The following is a 17,843-nucleotide window of genomic DNA, read 5'->3' on the forward strand; positions in this document are numbered from 1 at the left end:
TAATTTTTAGGAAAGTTTCTAATAAACAAATAAAAATATTTTTTAAATAAAGAATAGTGTGATAAAAATAGTTTTTAATGTGTAAATTGGTAAAAATTAGTAAACGATTGTTATTAGAATTTTTTATTGAAATTTAAAAATGAGGGAATGCCATTTGGCACGGTGGCGGAAAAAAAAGCTAAGTCTTGGAAATATTCCCTTAACGCCAGTCCTTTATGCTCGAGCGATAATGGGCTTGAGATTGTTTCCTTTTATTCCCGCGGATATAATAATTTCTAGTACGCGGCGCAATGCAGGCAGTAAAGGTTTTGTGCACCCTCCACTACTCTAAAGGCAGAAGCTAAGCTATTCATTTTAATCTGAAAGTTTAAGCCGGCCGGATAACAATAAAATGAGAGAAACTTTAAAAGCCTTGGTGTCTTAAGGTCGCTTTCGGACGCTTCTTGTTTTTCAAAGCTCGACCTTTTTAGATAGAATAAGCGGAAGAAACTGTTTCGAGAGTTTCATCCATGAACAAGGCAATTATGAATCAATTGTTCTGAAATTAATAGATCAAGAAACTTTTTTTCTTTATTTTTATTTTTTCTATTTACTTTTTTCTCGTTTATTTTATCGAAATGTATAATTGACAAATTTTAATAAAAATTGGTAGTTTTGAATACATTTTGTCTGACTGAAACCGTATTTTACTACTTATAGTATTTTTTCTGTCTTATCCAAACTTTCTTTTACTATTAGTATTATAATATCGTTTTTTGTCTGACTATAACTGCCTTCTACTACTGATAATAGAATTCTAAGAATTTTTATCCCCTAGTCTGACTAAAAAAATTTTTACCACTGATACTTGAAAATTGTCTGACTTGAACTTACTTTTATTACTAATTCTAGAATTAAAAAATTATTAATAACTTTTTGTCAAAAAAAAAGTGACGGAACTTTGTTTTTAAAAAAAAATCTAAAAGCTCAAATCAATCTTGTGTTTATATTTTTATTATTTACACTGTTTTTTTTATGCTTTTTGAGAATAATTTACAACGCTGGTTGTATGTAAAATAATAATATATGAGAGAAGCAATTTTTGTTTTTTTATGAATTTCCGAACGTGTATATTACGTGTTGAATAGATTATAAATTTGGAAAAAAAAGTATCTCTATAAAATTTTGCTCTTCAATGAACACTTACACACATAGCCTCACACACACGCATTGTGTATTTCGATGAACGCATGTCGCTACTATTTTCCATTCCGTGTTTTCCACTTCAGCCAGTTAACGGGTCGATCGCAATCGAATTACTGTATAAACGCACGCAGCAAACTAGAGCAAACACCTGCATGGTTCAAAGCCTTCTTGACACTCTCTCTCTCCCCCCTCTTTCTCTCTCTCTCTCTCTCTCTCTCTCTCTTTCTCTGAATTTCCACTTACACTTTTATTTTAAAAATAAAATTTTCCCTTAAAACTTTTTTAAAATTCAATGTGACTATATATTAGTGTTTGAAAATAAATTTCACCTCAAAATCAATTTAGAAATATCCATTAAATTATTATTTCTAAAGTGCTGAATTTACATACTTTTTTTTCTCCATCGCAAACATTTATTTATATATATTTTTTTGAATACATTTTTTTACGTTACATTTTACAAAATAAATTATTCTTTTTGAAGTTGATTTGTTTCTGTATTTAAATTCTATTATGAGTCACTCAATTTTATATTTTTGAATATTTTTTTATTGTAGAAAAATATTATTTTCATATTTTTTAAATATTTTTATTATCAAGAAATATTATTTGCATATTTTGTAATTTTTATTGTATAAAAATATTTTGCATAGAGAAAATATTTTTTATAAACAAAATTTGAAAAAAAAATCCTCTTATAAAAATATTATTTGTGAATTATGTTTTTCATTTCAGAAAATAATGTTTCCTCTCTGCTCTTTCTTTTTGAGCTTTAATACAAATAATTAAAACATTTCATCCGGTCTTGAATAATTAATATCGAAAGAAAAATTGAATAGAAATATCAAAATATAATGTGTATAAAATTTATGTGAGAAAATTTTTTTTTTTTTAATTTCCTTGAAAAATTTACACTAAATTTAGTATAATTAATTAAAACTCTTTTTGTTATTGAATAATTGATATTGAAAATTATATATATCAAAATATAATGAGTATAAAATGAGAAAGAAACTTTTTAATTTAATTGGAAAATATTGGTTATATTTATAAAGAAGAGAAAAGAAAGTTTTGATAGTTTTCGAGCAGACAATATTTTTGAGTGATAGATATATATATATATAGAAGAGTAGGAAAACTTGTTAATTTCATCAATGCTTTTGTATTGCAATATTGTTAAAGTGCAAAGTTTTTGGGGGCAAAACACGACAGCAGAATGAAATATCGATCAGGTGGCTTAAGTGCCTTCTATATATATATATGATGTTGCATATTAAGCAGATGGTTTTTGCCGAAATCAAAATAATTCATTAGGGTTTGAAACTTAATAAAATTTTATCGTAAAATAGTTTTGACTTTAAGTAAAATTTCTATTAAAAATAATTATACAACATTCTCTTTATGCAATTAAAAAATAGTTTTATTTGTCAAATTTTACTCAACAAAATATAATTTTGAATAATAATTTTTTTTTCTCGATTTTCTATAAAAAAAATTTAATTCAAATAATTAAAAACCAATTTTAAGACTGAACATTTTTTTTGTTTTTGATTTTCCATTAAAAAAATAAACACTTTTTTTTGAATCGCTGATTATTTAAATCAAATAAATCTTTTTTTCATATTTTTTCTTTACTAGTATACACTTTCTAAAATTTTATGAATGATTTATGCAGTACGTTTGAAGAGTGTTCCATCAATAATGTTTGAAAAATTCACGATCCCTGGAAGGAATGGAGGAAAATTTTTATAGAGATATAGAAAGTTTGATTTAGTCGGCATGAAGAAAAACAATCGAGAAGAAGCGTTTGAAAAATAAGACACAAAATTATTTATGAGAATGCTTGTTCATATATTTTTTGGTGTTAAAACAATTTTTCAAGTTTTTCGAAAAATAAAATAAAAGTTGGTATTCTTTTCTTTTTTTTGGGAAAAACTTGAGATAGAATTCAATTCAGAGGGTTTTTAGTGAGCTTAACGGTCAGCTGCGATGGTTGTATCTAACTACGAAATGAGAGAATGAGTTTTAGGCGAAAGAAACTAAAAGAAAAGCCTGTCCAGGGGACGTAAAGCACTTCTGTAACAATGTTGATCTCTGCCTTCGAAATAAAACACACTCGACAATGAGAGAGAGAGAGAAAAAAAAGAAAGAAAGAAAAAAAAGGAACGCAGGAGAGAACGACGTTGTTTGGCGAGGAACTAATGAGGCTCTTGAGTAGAGAAAACGCAACGGGGATCGATTTTCCCCGTATTTTTAGGATACTTTTTTACACCCTTATATCTTTTTTTTACGTTCCCTTTTTGTCGTAATTTCAGAAATGTACACTTTTCTAAATGAACATTTTCTAAATTAAAATACTCGGATTATTCTCGAAAAAAAGAAAAAAATTCAACGAATCGCTGAAACTTAACTCCAGGAAAATAAAAAGAAAATTTCTTTTTCCCTTCTCGTCTAAAAAAAAGGGAAAAATTTTTTTTATATTTAAATTCAAAGTAAAAATTTTGTTTTTTTTTTTTGAAAAAAAAATATTTACTAATCAAAATTTATTCTCAAAATAAAAATAATTTAACCATTTTTAAAAATTTATGGATAAGTTTTACTGGAAAAAAAAGTTTTATCGCAAATAATGATAATGAATAGTTTGAATTCTCCTTTTTTTTATACTAACTGAAGTTAGTTTGAAAGTAATTAAAATTGAGGTATTTTTATTTTTCATAAGCGTATATAAGAAAGGAAATAGAGAGACTCTCTCTCTCTCTCTTTCTGCTCCTGACTCGAGCATTTTTCATGATTCGTTTCCATTAAGGTGGACGCCCCATGAAACTTTCGAAGACCCGTTCTTTTTCGAGTAAAAAGAAGTTTCCTTGAAACTGAAACTACTTTTTTTTTTTTGTTGTTGTTCTTTCACTATACATGAAGTAGTAAGGGTGGGGAGGGAACCCTTCATTAAAGTTTTTAACGTACTGTTCTGGTTTTTAGTTATGTAAGTTAATTTTCTGGGTTTTTTTTTTAATTTTCCGCTATACAAGCATTAGTAAAAATTTTAAGATCCTATAATTTTCTGGTTTAGGAAAAAATACTTTTTTTTATTGTTATTATAGAATTTTATAATAGCGAAAAAATTAATTTAACATTCTCTTTGATTTTTATGTAAAGAAACAAGAATGTAAGTAGTAATAGTGTGTTATAGTCAGACGAAACAAATTGAAAGAAATAAGTAGTAAAAGACAGATTTATAGTCGAACAGAACGTTACAAATACTATTTTCAGTAGTAAAATATCGTTTTAGTCAGACAAAAATTTAAAATTTAATTTTAAGTAGTAAAATATCGTTTTAGTCAGGCAAAAACTTAAAATTTAATTTTAAGTAGTAAAATATCGTTTTAAGTCAGACAAAAACTTAAAATTTAATTTTAAGTAGTGAAATTCAACTGTGGTCAGACAAAATGTTTTATTGTTTTCTTTTATTAATATAAATACAGTGTAATTTGTAATGAAATATGGAAATTTCGATTATGTGATGAAGGTCTATTTCCTAAATTCTAATATCGAAGCGCTGAAACGGAAAAGCCGCAAGTCTGCCTCATAACCGGTATATATATATATATAGTCATGCATATTGCAGTTGTGCATATTGCGCCCTGACGAACGAGTGTGAACTTACACATGTGCGTGTTACGTACGAACAACACCTATATTTTGTATGAAATGAGGGTGAATTCTGTTAAATTCTCCACTATGCATTTGCAGGACATTAAATATCAGTGTAATGTGGTAAAATTTTGAACACGCCTCACTATTATAAACAATAGAAATTTCAAAGCAATTAATCAATAATACAATGATAAAAAAAAATTAATATCGAAATCTCATCATTCACGTTGTAGGGATGAAATAACTAAAATAATTAAATAACTCAGTAATTAATACTATAAAATAAATTTTACAAACTGGTAATTATTATAAAAATAATTATGAAAATATTTTAACACACGTAATACATTTTTTTTCTAAAATACGATTTCAGTAAAAAAATAATTATTTTTGTAATTTTTTCGTATCAGTAGAAAAACACCGTTTTAGTCAGACAGAATAATAAAAATTCGTGAAATTTCAATCTAAGTAGTAAAATATACATTAAGTCAGACGTGTTATATAAAAATATCAGTAGTAAAAAGTGATTTTAGTCAGACAACACAGAATATTAAAAGGCATTAAAATAAAATGCAACGCTTCTTATTTTAATCCAATTTTGCTTATTTTAATCCATTTTGGTATTAAAATAAGTAAAATTGGATTAAAATAAGAAGCGTTGCAGCTTATTTTAATACCTTTTAATTTTCTGTGAAAGGGTCAATTTGAAAATTATATTATCAGGAGTTGGACATATTTAATATAAGTAGAAATCGTCAGTTTTAGTCAGACATTATGTTTAATATTCTTAAAATCTGATTATCAGTAGTAAACCCCGGTTTTAGTCAAACAAAATGAATCAAATTCGTGCATTTATAATCTAAGTAGTTTCAGTCATACAAAATAGTTCTTAATTATTAAATTCTTAAGTAGTAGGAGCCAGTTTAAGTTAAAACCCTTATTATTTTGTAAGTAGAGAAAGAAAATTTTAGTCAGACCAAAAAATATTGTCACTAAAAGTAACTTTCGAATTTATTAAAAAAAATTTTTAAATAGAAATTACAAAAGATTGTAAAAATAGTTGCAGTTAAAAATTAGCATTAAATTTAATTAAACACAATCTAAAAAACTTAAATTAGTAAAAAGAAAAATAAGGGTAAAATTGGTAAAGTTAGAATCTAGAGAGTTTGAAAATTGGAATTGACATTCAATACATTTGTAATACAAGAAGTTAAACACCAAAAGCATATTGTCATTCAAGGGAACTTTGAATTTTGAGGAGTAAGTACATAAAAGTAGTTAGAAGATGGCTTTGACAAAGTATACAAACATAATTTACATACGAAGCGTTCATAGGCAAAACATCCCTCGCAAATTTCACAGTCTCGCGCTTTTAACATCTTGAAGACGTGCAATTCCAAAAGTTGAAAGTTACTCTTCAAGTAAACATATCAACATGAAACTATCTCTCATGATATAAATTTTATTATTTGTTTAATAAATATTTAATAATATCAATGAAAATTTATTCTTATCAAAAAAATATATAAAATTAAAAAATCATAATATAAAAACAATTGTTTTTATGAGAAAATTTTTTTTAAATTCGCTTACAGTGTCACAATTTCTAGGTATTATAATTTGAAATTTAATCTAACTTGTAAATATCTTTTATTTTTAACATAAAATGCTGATGTGTTATAAAAGTATTCTCGCACTCATACTTTGAAAACCTTTTGAATTCTCGTGAGTGTAATCGGTTTCACCGCACAATAGTCGGGCTATCATCAAATCTCTTTTCGACGATTGGTGGCTTCGCTCTATGGTCAAGCCTTTTATTTTCATTTTAAAAAAAATATAAAAAAAAGAATTGAATTAAAAGCCAAGCATTGGTTCTTGCGAAAGAATTAAATTGTGCACTGTTTTTTCCTCACCAAAAAAAAGAAATCATACTTTACAAAAAAAAATATATATTTTTATGAATAAAAAAAGTATATTTATTTTTTTTGCAAAGTTATCTTAGTTGAAAGAACAATTATGAGAGAAAAAAACTTGGATAAATTGTTTTAAAATCATTTAAATGGTTATTTAATTGTAATACACATTCTTTTCCAAGACAATTTTCTGTAAAGTGCTCACCATCAAGTTGAACGAAAACTTTTTACTTATTTCATTTTGTAAAATGTTCATCAAGTTATATAAGTTTGACAGTTTCTTCATATTATACAAGTACGAAGGCTTTGTTGCTCATTAAATTCCTTTACCAGCTTTTCTCTCAAAGGAGCAACTTTCTCATACTTTATATCCACTGAGAAACAATTGTACATTCGTGTGCGCACATTATAATATTCTGAAATGTAACTTGTTGAAATACTTATTACAATATACATGTAAATGGAAAATTCCATTTAAGATTTAAGAAACAAAAAACTTAGTTATAAAAACAATACTATTAAATTGCGTAACATTTGAAATTCTTTTTTTTTGGCTGCTGTAAGAAAATTATTTTCTCAAATTTTGAACAAAAATTATTTTTAAAAAATTCCTATTTTTTATAAAATAAATATTTATAATAATTATAAAAATTTATTATATATATAAATTTTGTTATAAAATTATAACTATTTGAATGATTATTAATATTCATTAGGAAAAACCATTGTTATCCGTTTATCTATTTGGAAGCGAAACTTTCGTGTGTGGCATATTAGTCGTTTATTCTCATTAGCGATAAGCAGGACAATTATTTCAAATTAATAGGAGGGCAAAGTTTACAGTGATCAATCATGAATGTTGCTTGTTGCAAGCACTTCCTATACACAAATTAGCCGACAGCCCTCTATCAGATATACCATACAGCTTTAATGTCCATTACATAGTCTCTCTATATATAGTCATATTTTATCAAAGATAATTCCAAAATGTATTTTATAAATAAATTATATCTCAACGTTTGTATTGTTTATTAAGAATTCATTTCTACCAAAAATAGAGTGAAATATAAAATCAATATGTTTATAGTATAAAGTCTCTTTGTATATTCAAAATGGATTTTCATACTAAATGTTCGCACTATCTTTATTTTATAATTTATTTTTTAATAATTGTAAAATTAAATAAAAATGAAATTATATTTAGTAAAATTTTACCAAAAACAATGTAATTTTTAGTTTGGAAATTCAAAAATGAATCTATATAATTAACAAAATAAGCAAATAAGAAGATAATATTATATATCAAGATTTATTGTAGGGAAATCTGAAAAGTATTGATGTTTCAAAGGCTTTAAACTGATTGAAGTTTCAAGTGTATATATTTCAAATAGTTCAAAGCACATCGCTGTCAGATGAATTTAATTGAAATATATATGTATATACTGTATTTGAGATTAATTTTAACTAAATTTCAATGCCATGAACAGTTTGCACGCATCAAAACAGTATTATGTTTTATCTCCTTTCTCTCTCTCTCTTTTTTTTATAGTGATTCTTCGAGCGGAATTAAAACATTTCTGGCCAACTGTCTCGACTAAAACTAACCATATCTACTGGTTGATTCGTGTGCATCGTTTCAATTAAAAAAATAAAAAAGCTGACAAAATAGAGGTCGAGACTTGGATCAAACGGTGAAAATATAAAAAAAAAAATTTTTTTTGACATTTTGAAATTCTTTCTTTCCACTGAAATCACTGCATATATAAATTTTGTTACATTTTTCCAAAAATTGATTTCTATTTTTTTGAATTTTTTTTTATGAAAATCGAAAATTTCCTTTTAGTGGGAATATTTGTTGGTCTGACTAAAATTTTCTTTCTCTACTTACAAAGTAATGAGGGTTTAATAAATGTCTGATTAAAACTGAGATCTACTACTTAGGAATTTAATAATTAGCCATACCATTTTGTTGGACTGAAACAAATTTTTACTAGGTACTTCTTCAAAAAATTAGGAGTTTCAAGAGTCTAACTAAAACAGTCTTTTACTACTAGTGAAAATATTTTGAGATACTTTTTGTCAGACAAAAATATTCGTTTACTACTTATATGATATTTTACTACTGGGACTAAATTTACATTATGAGGTACATTCTACTGTCTGACTAAACTTAAGATTCTCTACTGAAAACAATTTAAAATTAATTTAACTGTCTGTCTGTAAAATACTTTTACTACTGACAGTAGAATTACGAATTGTTTCATTAATTGTCTGATTGAATCTCTATTTTACTACATAGACTAGAATTGTACAAATTTGAATTATTTTTTCTTACTGAAACAATGTTTTACTACTGATACGAAGATTTAAAATTTGTCTGACTAAAACTGACATTTACCACTGGTAATAAATTTAATATATTTTATACAGAATTTTTGAAATATATTTTTTCTACTAGTAACAAAATTAGAAGATTTTTTTACTGATTCGTCTAACTAAATTTATATTTTACTACTTAGATTGAAATTTGACGAATTTTTATTATTCTGTCTGACTAAAACTGTGTTTTACTACTGATAACTTGATTTTAAGAATATTAAACATATTGTCTGACTAAAACAGATATTTACTACTTATATTAAATTTGCCTAACGCCTGATAATATAATTTTTAATTTTCCGCTTTGTCTGACTAAAGTCGCTTTTTACTACTGATATTTTTATATAATTCGTCTGACTGAGTGTATATTTTACTACTTAGACTGAAATTTCACAATTTTTTATTATTCTGTCTGACTAAAACTGTGTTTTACTACTGATAAGAAGATTTTAAGAATATTAATAACATATTGTCGGACTAAAACTGACTTTTTTACTGATACAAATTTGTTCGACTCCTGATAATAATTTTTAAATTCACGCTTTGTCTGACTAAGACCTCTTTTTACTACTGATGAAAAAATCTCGAAAATTTTGATTCTACTTTCTCATTAAAAAAATTATATTTTTTTATTTATTTAAAAATAATAAAAAATTTATTATTATTAGTTTGAAAATAAATTGTAAATAATAAATAATTTTTTTTTCTCTCTAAAAGTCAATATATTTTTGTCAACTTTTTTTTTTTTTTTTTTGTTAAATTTGAGGTAAAACAAATGCTTTTGAATGATAACGTTATCTAACATGAAACAGCCATGTGTGAGTATAATACTGAAACTTAATTTTTGGTTGCAATTTAAGGGATAAAAAATTGCAGACGATCAACTTTAGACTGATAAGGCGTCAACAAAATAACGAAGAGTAATGTGTGTGTGTATGTGTGGGGTTGGGCTGTCACGTGAAAAGTGTTCACTCTCGAGTTTCATGTTCAGAGAAATGCTTAGTATTTGTGGTATTTGTTTCGTGAAAGTAATCTCGTTGACCGCACTCCTCTGTTTTCTGCATATAACTGTCAGATTCAGCACCCGAGTTTGCCTCAAGCTACTTTTGAGGGGAGATTCTATCGACTTATGGGTGTCTCAAAGCTATCCAGTAAATATATATATATATATATATAAATTTATATATATGTACATACATATAGAGTTAGTGGGTTCAATGTTATCATTTTCACTTCTTTTTTCACATTTGTTTACAATTTCAAAAAATGGTTTGACAATTTTTATTCCACCAATTTGATTTTTATTTCAAAACTGACCTTTATGAAAAATAGTGTATATTTTTCCCTTTACCTTTTATGACGATATTTTCTACACTTGACATTGTATAAAAAGCAATACTCCAGAATTACTGAATTTTAATAAAAAATTTTATAAAAGAATTTCTCTATAGTTATATATATTGATTAAAACAAAAGTTTGATAAACAGAAAACGACAGAACAGTTTATAATCAAAGGTGGTTACCAGATAAGGTTTCCCAGGGCATTTTGATCGTTTATGACTTGGCAAAAATTCAAGAATATTTTATCGATATACCATTCACGAAGAGCAGTAATATTGCCAAGTTCTTTGTATGCAAAAATAAAATAATATTCGGTAAAACTGTATCATCAAAAAATTTTCAGTTATCACGGAGGTGGGCAAAAAAAAAAAAAAGAATGAAACTTGTGAATCAGGTGTAGGACAAAATTTACTTGAACGGTTTTGATGATACATAGACAGTATTTCGGATGAGCTCTTAATGCCGTTACATGGAGAATTGAAAGCCTTTCTATGATCGATTCTCCATGTAGCAACATCGTATGCTTGCATGATAGAGAGAGAGAGAGCTGAGTGACCTTGCTATGACGATAACAACGTTCAATGACATGCTCATAGTCCTTGCAAAGCTCGCATGAAACTGACACTGTTCGCTGTAACATTCGGTCTCCATTATATAAGCAACAGCTTCTATGACGAAACACTTAACGTCGTTGAACAGTATTTCAATCCTCTCTCTCTCTCGCTTTCATATATGTAAAATGGATTGTCATGTAAAATTGTCAAAATCTTTGATAGGACCAACAGCATCCGGGTTACAATGGACCAAAATTTTCGATTTTTTAAATTTAGGGAAATACCATTAAAGTTTTAATCTGAAAGAAACGGGGAAAAAAAATATATGAGGCACTTTTTGATAGGACCAACAGCATCCGAGTTACAATGGACCAAAATGGAAAATAAAATTTGAATTTCTAATCGTTATTTGAAAAAAATAATTCTATAAAACAGAATTTAAGAAACGAAACAATTTAATATATTTCGCTCAGTATACTATTAGAGAGAAATGGTCGAGAGTGTAACTTAAAACATAATCTGTTTTATCTTTGCCATTTTAAGCTCCATGAAAGCTAAGGCACGAACTCGTTCTCCTTAATTATCCTAATTTCACCCCTCCTGAAACTTGATGGTCTTCATGTAGTTGTAGCAAATTATTCGAAGCAGAGTGACATTTTCTCTTTTGGACAACGACAAATAGTACAGTCAAACGATAATAATATGTTCTATATATAATTTTACTATTATTATTATTATTATTATTATTATTATTATTATTATTATTATTATATCAGGAATTATAAATTTTCAAGCACATGAGAATCTCTTTTCTATATTTAAAAACAAATTATTTTACAAAACCGTGTATTTAATTTTAATAAGCTTATATGTATAATTCGTTATTAAATAAATTTTATGTGAAATCAATTTGCGATTATAATTGTTTTTAATATCATTTGTAATTATTATTATTATTTATCCCTTTATTATTTTTATGTTAAAAAGTACATAAATTTTTTAAATTTGCAAAAATCTATTATTCGTTGCACTTTCTTGTTAAAAAAAAAATTAAAAACACTCCTGTTGCTTCTGAATTCCAAAAAAATAGAAAGAAGCAAGAAAAACTAAAAGTGCTTACTGCGGCATAGGTCTCTAAAAACTTCCTATCTTCTGGTTGGCCTGACACTGACCCTATTTATCCAGCGAGGCTGAAATAATTTACACCTTGCTTAAAACGCTAGGCAAATAATAAGGAGTGCCGTCCGCTTTCTTTGAAATTGTTATTTAACATTTACTCTATACGCTTCACCGTAATTATCAAATATTGTTTTCTTATCATTTTTTCGAGAACATTTTTTTTTAAATTTTAATATAAAAAAACAATTTTAAGGGCGAAAAAAAAATTATAACTGCTCATTAAAAAAATATTCCTTTTTGCGAGTTTATATATCTACATATGAAAAGTCAAAGGAGGTTGTGAAATTTAAGATCAGTTAAAAGGTGCGAAAGAGTGTGGCAGAAATGAGCATTTTCCTGGCACTTATTCTATTCGCAAAGATCAAAGTTAATTCGAGACCTTTCGTTTTACGCTCTCTCTCTCTCTCTCTTTCTTTTTGACTCATATAGTCCTATTGTCAAAAGCAAGTTCGTACAAATGCGCGCAACTAACCTTTTGCGCGCTAGGTCAGTTCATCAAGTCAAAGCACCAGTGAACTTTATTGAATTAGAGCCGTTTCCCCCGATAAACGGATCCATTAATTCCGCTCGCAGGCACAGGGCTTTAATGCCACAACCCCTGCTACTTTATCTTATTTGAAAGTTAACGATGCGTCACACACACACACACACGCCAAATGTCTTCAATAATTTAATAGCCCTTTTCTTCCATATAGTTATATTTATATTTAAAACTTAATTTTAGACAATTTTTGAAATTTATTTCTCACCGCCTAAAAAAATTCGTTTATTCTAATTTTTTTTTTCGTTTTTTAAACAAAAATAATGGAATTAAAAAAAAATTAGGGGGTCCGGAAATCACCCTGTATATAATTCTTTACTATATAATATGAAAAATTAAATGTAACATAAATTTTTGAATGAAATATTATTTTTTTCCCTGTTGTCTGACCGAATTTGTATTTTACTACTTATAGAAAATTTACAAAAGAATTTCCATCTTTTTGTTTGACTAAAATAATTATTTACCATACGGGAATAAATAGAATGACTAGAATGAAAAATATTCTGTCTGACTGAAACTGTATTTTACTACTGATAAAAAATATACTGTATGAATTCGTGAAATTAGATCACGATATTCGCGAATCTAGGTCGCGGAATTCGCGAAATCAGTTATTCTTTCGTCTGACTAAAACTAACTTTCTCTACTGATTAAATCAACCTAATTATAACGGTACTTTTTTATTTTCAAAGTTTTAAATAGTAATAATTATTATCTAAAACATTTGTAACCGCTTTTGTCTGACCCAGAAGTCTTTTACTACTGATTTTGAAATTTTAAAAAAAGAAAACATCTTGTCTGACAAAAACATGTTCTTACTACTAATAGAGTAGGTATATACTTTATTATTATTATTATTATTATTATTATTATTATTATTATTATTATTATTATTTTAATTTAATTTAATTTTTGTTCGATTAAATTTTATTCGATGAGAATATTTTATACAAATAAATTATGGAAAAAAATATTTAACCTACTTATGAATTTAAATTTATATCTTTAAATAAATAAATAATTTAATCGTAATGAATATAATCAGTTATTTTATTAAATTTACTATAATATATTAAATGAGCAGAAAATGTTGTTTTTTACCATTTTTTTTTTCAATGCAAATAAGACCTGAGGCTAAAAATTTCTGATAAAATAAATATTATAATTAATTGACAAATTAGACTGCAGGATCAACTAAATCAATTTAAAAAAAAAACGTTTTTCTATGTACCTGAACCTAAAAATAAAAAAAAATATTTAAACAATTAGAATCGGTGTTCTTGGCAACAATTTACAATGAAATAAATATTTATGAATTAAATTAGTGTCCGAAATCGAATTTGTTTGGGGTAAAAAAAAACGCTTATCTGACGGTTTCAGAACGCTAATTTTACATGTAAAATTGCATGAAATTTGAATTTTTCAGCACACACATACGGGGAGAAAAAAATTTCATTTAGGTTGAATAAATCTTGAAGTGGTGATGCTTGATTGCCAGTGGCAGTATTTCTTTCATTTTTTTTTTTTTTTTTTTTTTTTTTTTTTGTTAAACGACAAATAGTGCAGGCAATTTCGAGGGTAGTTGGGTGAGAGTTAAAAGTGCACCGGTTGTTCTAGCAGCACATTTCCTCTTTCTCTCTCTATCTCTCGTTTCCCTCTTTCACATACACACACTGTATGCAATGTCCACAGCACTGCATACAATACAATTGTCGATTGCATCCCACCGGTTCAGAGGTCGATTGCAGTCCCTTCGTGATTAACAGCCTGAAATACATACGCACGTTTGCATTCTGTTTTGCTGTTTGCATATATGTTGACATGCCAGCAGATATAGTCAATGAAGTTTCACACAACGAAAAAAAAAAGTAAAGTGATCGACGATCGATAATTTTCGAGTGTCTCTCTCTCTCTCATTATATGAGATATTTACATATATTTGTGTCAATTGTCGTACTAACTAAATGGAAATTGATGAAACCGACGTTTCTTTCAATTGCGACAAAGAACAATCAGACTCAATCATTATAGAGTATTCCACGATTTTTCCTTTCGACTTCTTTTTCATTTATTTCTTCTTTGACAATTGTCCATTCAAGAGTAAAATGAAGTAATTTTTTTGTAGTTTTTAAACTGGAAATAATAATAAATTCTTGTAATATATAATTAAAAGATTTGAAAAAACTTAATTCAAGATGAATAATATCTATTTATTATATTTATTATATTTACTATATCTAATACTTCACAGTATTTGAATAAACAATTTTTCTATTTGAAACAAATAACATTTTACAAGTATTTAATAAAAATATTTTTTTATAATAGTAAAATAACGGATTATTTTTTTTTTCATAAGGACAGAAAAAGAATGCCTAAATGTAGATAAATTTTCTTTTATCTTCGATTTATAAATTTTTAATACACGGGCAATTTTTTTTTCTGCTGAAAGAAAAGGAGAAAAGTTCGAATAAAGTGTGTAATATCAAAACGTATTTCAATTTTTGGGTCATGTGAAAAAGTAGGCCGGCACTATTTTCCCAAAGGATGGATATGCATAGGTCAAATGTACACCGAGTTATTATAGGCGCACATGAAACTAAATATAGTTCACGTTCTAAATTGTTAGATCACAAAAAACAAAAAATATTTATTACACACATAGCATAGGAATCAAATTGTTCTTTATTAAAAATCTATTCATAACAATTTTTCAATTATAAAATATTTGAAAATATTGTTCTATATAAAAATTTTTGTTTTTACTATTAAAAGTTAAAACTGATTGGAATTATATAGGAATATTTTTTTGTGATTTTTGCAATACGTCAGATGTCGTTAACTTTATTTTATTTTTTTTTTACGATATTGCTCTCTCTCTCTCTGTCTCTCTTTTTTTATACACAGAGACAGAAATAACGTGGAACACCTAGAAAAATCTCTTTCAACCCCTCTGGGCACACCAGTGGTGGAGATTTTAGTTTTTTCGTTTTGCACGCAAGCGATAGCGATCAGAAACGAAAAAATATATATCATATATTTCCTTTCAATCGTGAATGCCACGACGTGTCGTTATCGGGAAGTTTGATTGAGGGAGATTTTGATAACTGAAAAAAAAGTTAAAAGTACCATACAAATTTTCTGATCTGCAAATTTTAGTTATATATTCTATATAAAAATATAAAAGTATTTAAAAAAACTGATTTTTTCTGATTGTGAGTGGTTTTTTTTTATTGTTTCAAATTTTATTTATCTAACATAAAGTCATTATCGGCAAAATTAGTTTCCGAATTTTTCTCATTTTTAACTTTTGCTAAAAGTTTTAAAGAAGAGTGAAATTGAAATGAATATTTCAAAAGTAATTTGTTTTTCCATATAAACTCGGTGAAAAAAAAGAAGTCACCGAATTTAATGATAGGCAACAATGTAAGTTTTATGAGTCGTTATACTGTGCAATTTAATGCTCCACTTCACAAAATACGTGCGGCTTACGATTGTATATTCTTGATATTAAAATTAGAATGGCTGAGAAAAATATTCCAAACATTCGATATTTTTAAATAATTTTAAAGAAAATAGCTTATTTTACTTTCAAAATAAAAATATTATTTTATAAGGAACTTGTTAAACAATTGAAACATGATTTAATCGATATCATAATAAGAATTTTAGTCATTTTGTCTGACTAAAACTGACCTCTACTACTGATAAATTGAATTTTACTACTGATACGAAATTTAAAAACTTCTTACTAGAATTATAAGAATTTAAACTATGTCTGACTATAACCGTCTTTTACTACTGATATAAAAATTACTAGATTTTCTAACGTTACGTCTGACTAAAACTGTCTTTTACTACTAATAGAAAAAAATTCTCGTTATTTTTTACGTTTGTAACTCTGTTGCAAGCTGCACTGTCTAACCATAACGAACTTTTTCCACTGAGATTATAAGTGTAAAAGTATAAAACACACACGGTCTGACTGTAAAGGTTTTTTCTACTAATACATAAATTGAAAGATTCTAAACATCGTCTGAAAGAATTGGTATTTTACTACTGCTACAAAAAAATCTTGTTTCACTAATTTTAAATAAGTTTGTCTGACTAAAACGGTAATTTACTACTAATTTTAATTTTTTAATTATTAAATATATTTGGTCTGACTGGAACTGCCCTTTACTACTGAGATAAAGCAAAAAGAATTTTTAAACATGTTGGCTGACCTAAACGGACTTTTACTACTGATTTCATAATTACTAGAATATATGCTATATTGTCTGACTATAACTAATTTTACTACTGTTTTTTAGTTGCAGTACTAGTATTTTAAAATTAAAAATACTTGAAATATTTTGTCTTACCAAAAACTTACTTTTTCTACCGATTTCTATTTTTTTACTACTATAACTAAAAATTACAAAAAACTTTTTTATATAATACTAATTTTTTTTAATTTTTTAAAAATTTCAGATGCAGAGGGCGGTTCTCGTGCTCTGTTGGCTACCGCTCCTCAATCTATGCCAAGCTGTCAATCCAGGTGAGTTTTTCAAGACAAAAAAAAACATAAATCTTACTTCCTATCAATATTTTTCATTTATTATAAATATTAAGAAATTTTATTATTATATTATTATATTATTATATTATAAAAATGAAGATAAATAATTTGGTTAAGAGTATATAATATAGAGATAAATTGTTGAAAAGTTGATGGGAATAATTTAAATTAGCTTTTTTTTGCGGTGTATCTCAAATGTTTTATAAAACGATAGAAATGAAAATTCCCATTTATATTCATGTTTTTAACTACATCGCCCCCCCCCCTTTTTTTATACGCTTTTGTCTGTCAAACTAACTGAAGTTTACAACTTTCGTGTCGTGTATATGTAAAATCAGTACCCGTAATCACCAAACACAATGGACACGCTAGCCTGTCTAAATTTCTTACCCTCTGTATAGAGAGGCCACTGACGCCCATTTCATGTTTTACTATTATCGTTTTTTAATTATTTTAATTATCATCTTTCAAAATAAAATAGATTTCGCAAAATAAAAACGACATTAAATTTTAATTCAAAATTTTTTTTTCT

The 17,843-nt window shown here is 26.6% G+C and overlaps 1 protein-coding gene across 1 annotated transcript in view; it reads left to right on the top strand.

Moving 5' to 3' along the window:
- LOC127278297 (suppressor of lurcher protein 1) overlaps positions 1 to 17,843 on the top strand; it is a 291,379-nt gene that overhangs the window by 38,280 nt on the left and 235,256 nt on the right. The window contains exon 2 of the mRNA XM_051299947.1: positions 17,224 to 17,290. Within this exon, the coding sequence (XP_051155904.1) occupies positions 17,224 to 17,290 (67 nt within the window). The remainder of the gene's footprint in view (positions 1 to 17,223; positions 17,291 to 17,843) is intronic.

The sequence above is a fragment of the Leptopilina boulardi genome, unplaced genomic scaffold, assembly GCF_019393585.1.
Source record: "Leptopilina boulardi isolate dan_hultmark-lab unplaced genomic scaffold, ZJU_Lbou_2.1 LbouV2_112, whole genome shotgun sequence".
NCBI lineage: Eukaryota > Metazoa > Arthropoda > Insecta > Hymenoptera > Figitidae > Leptopilina > Leptopilina boulardi.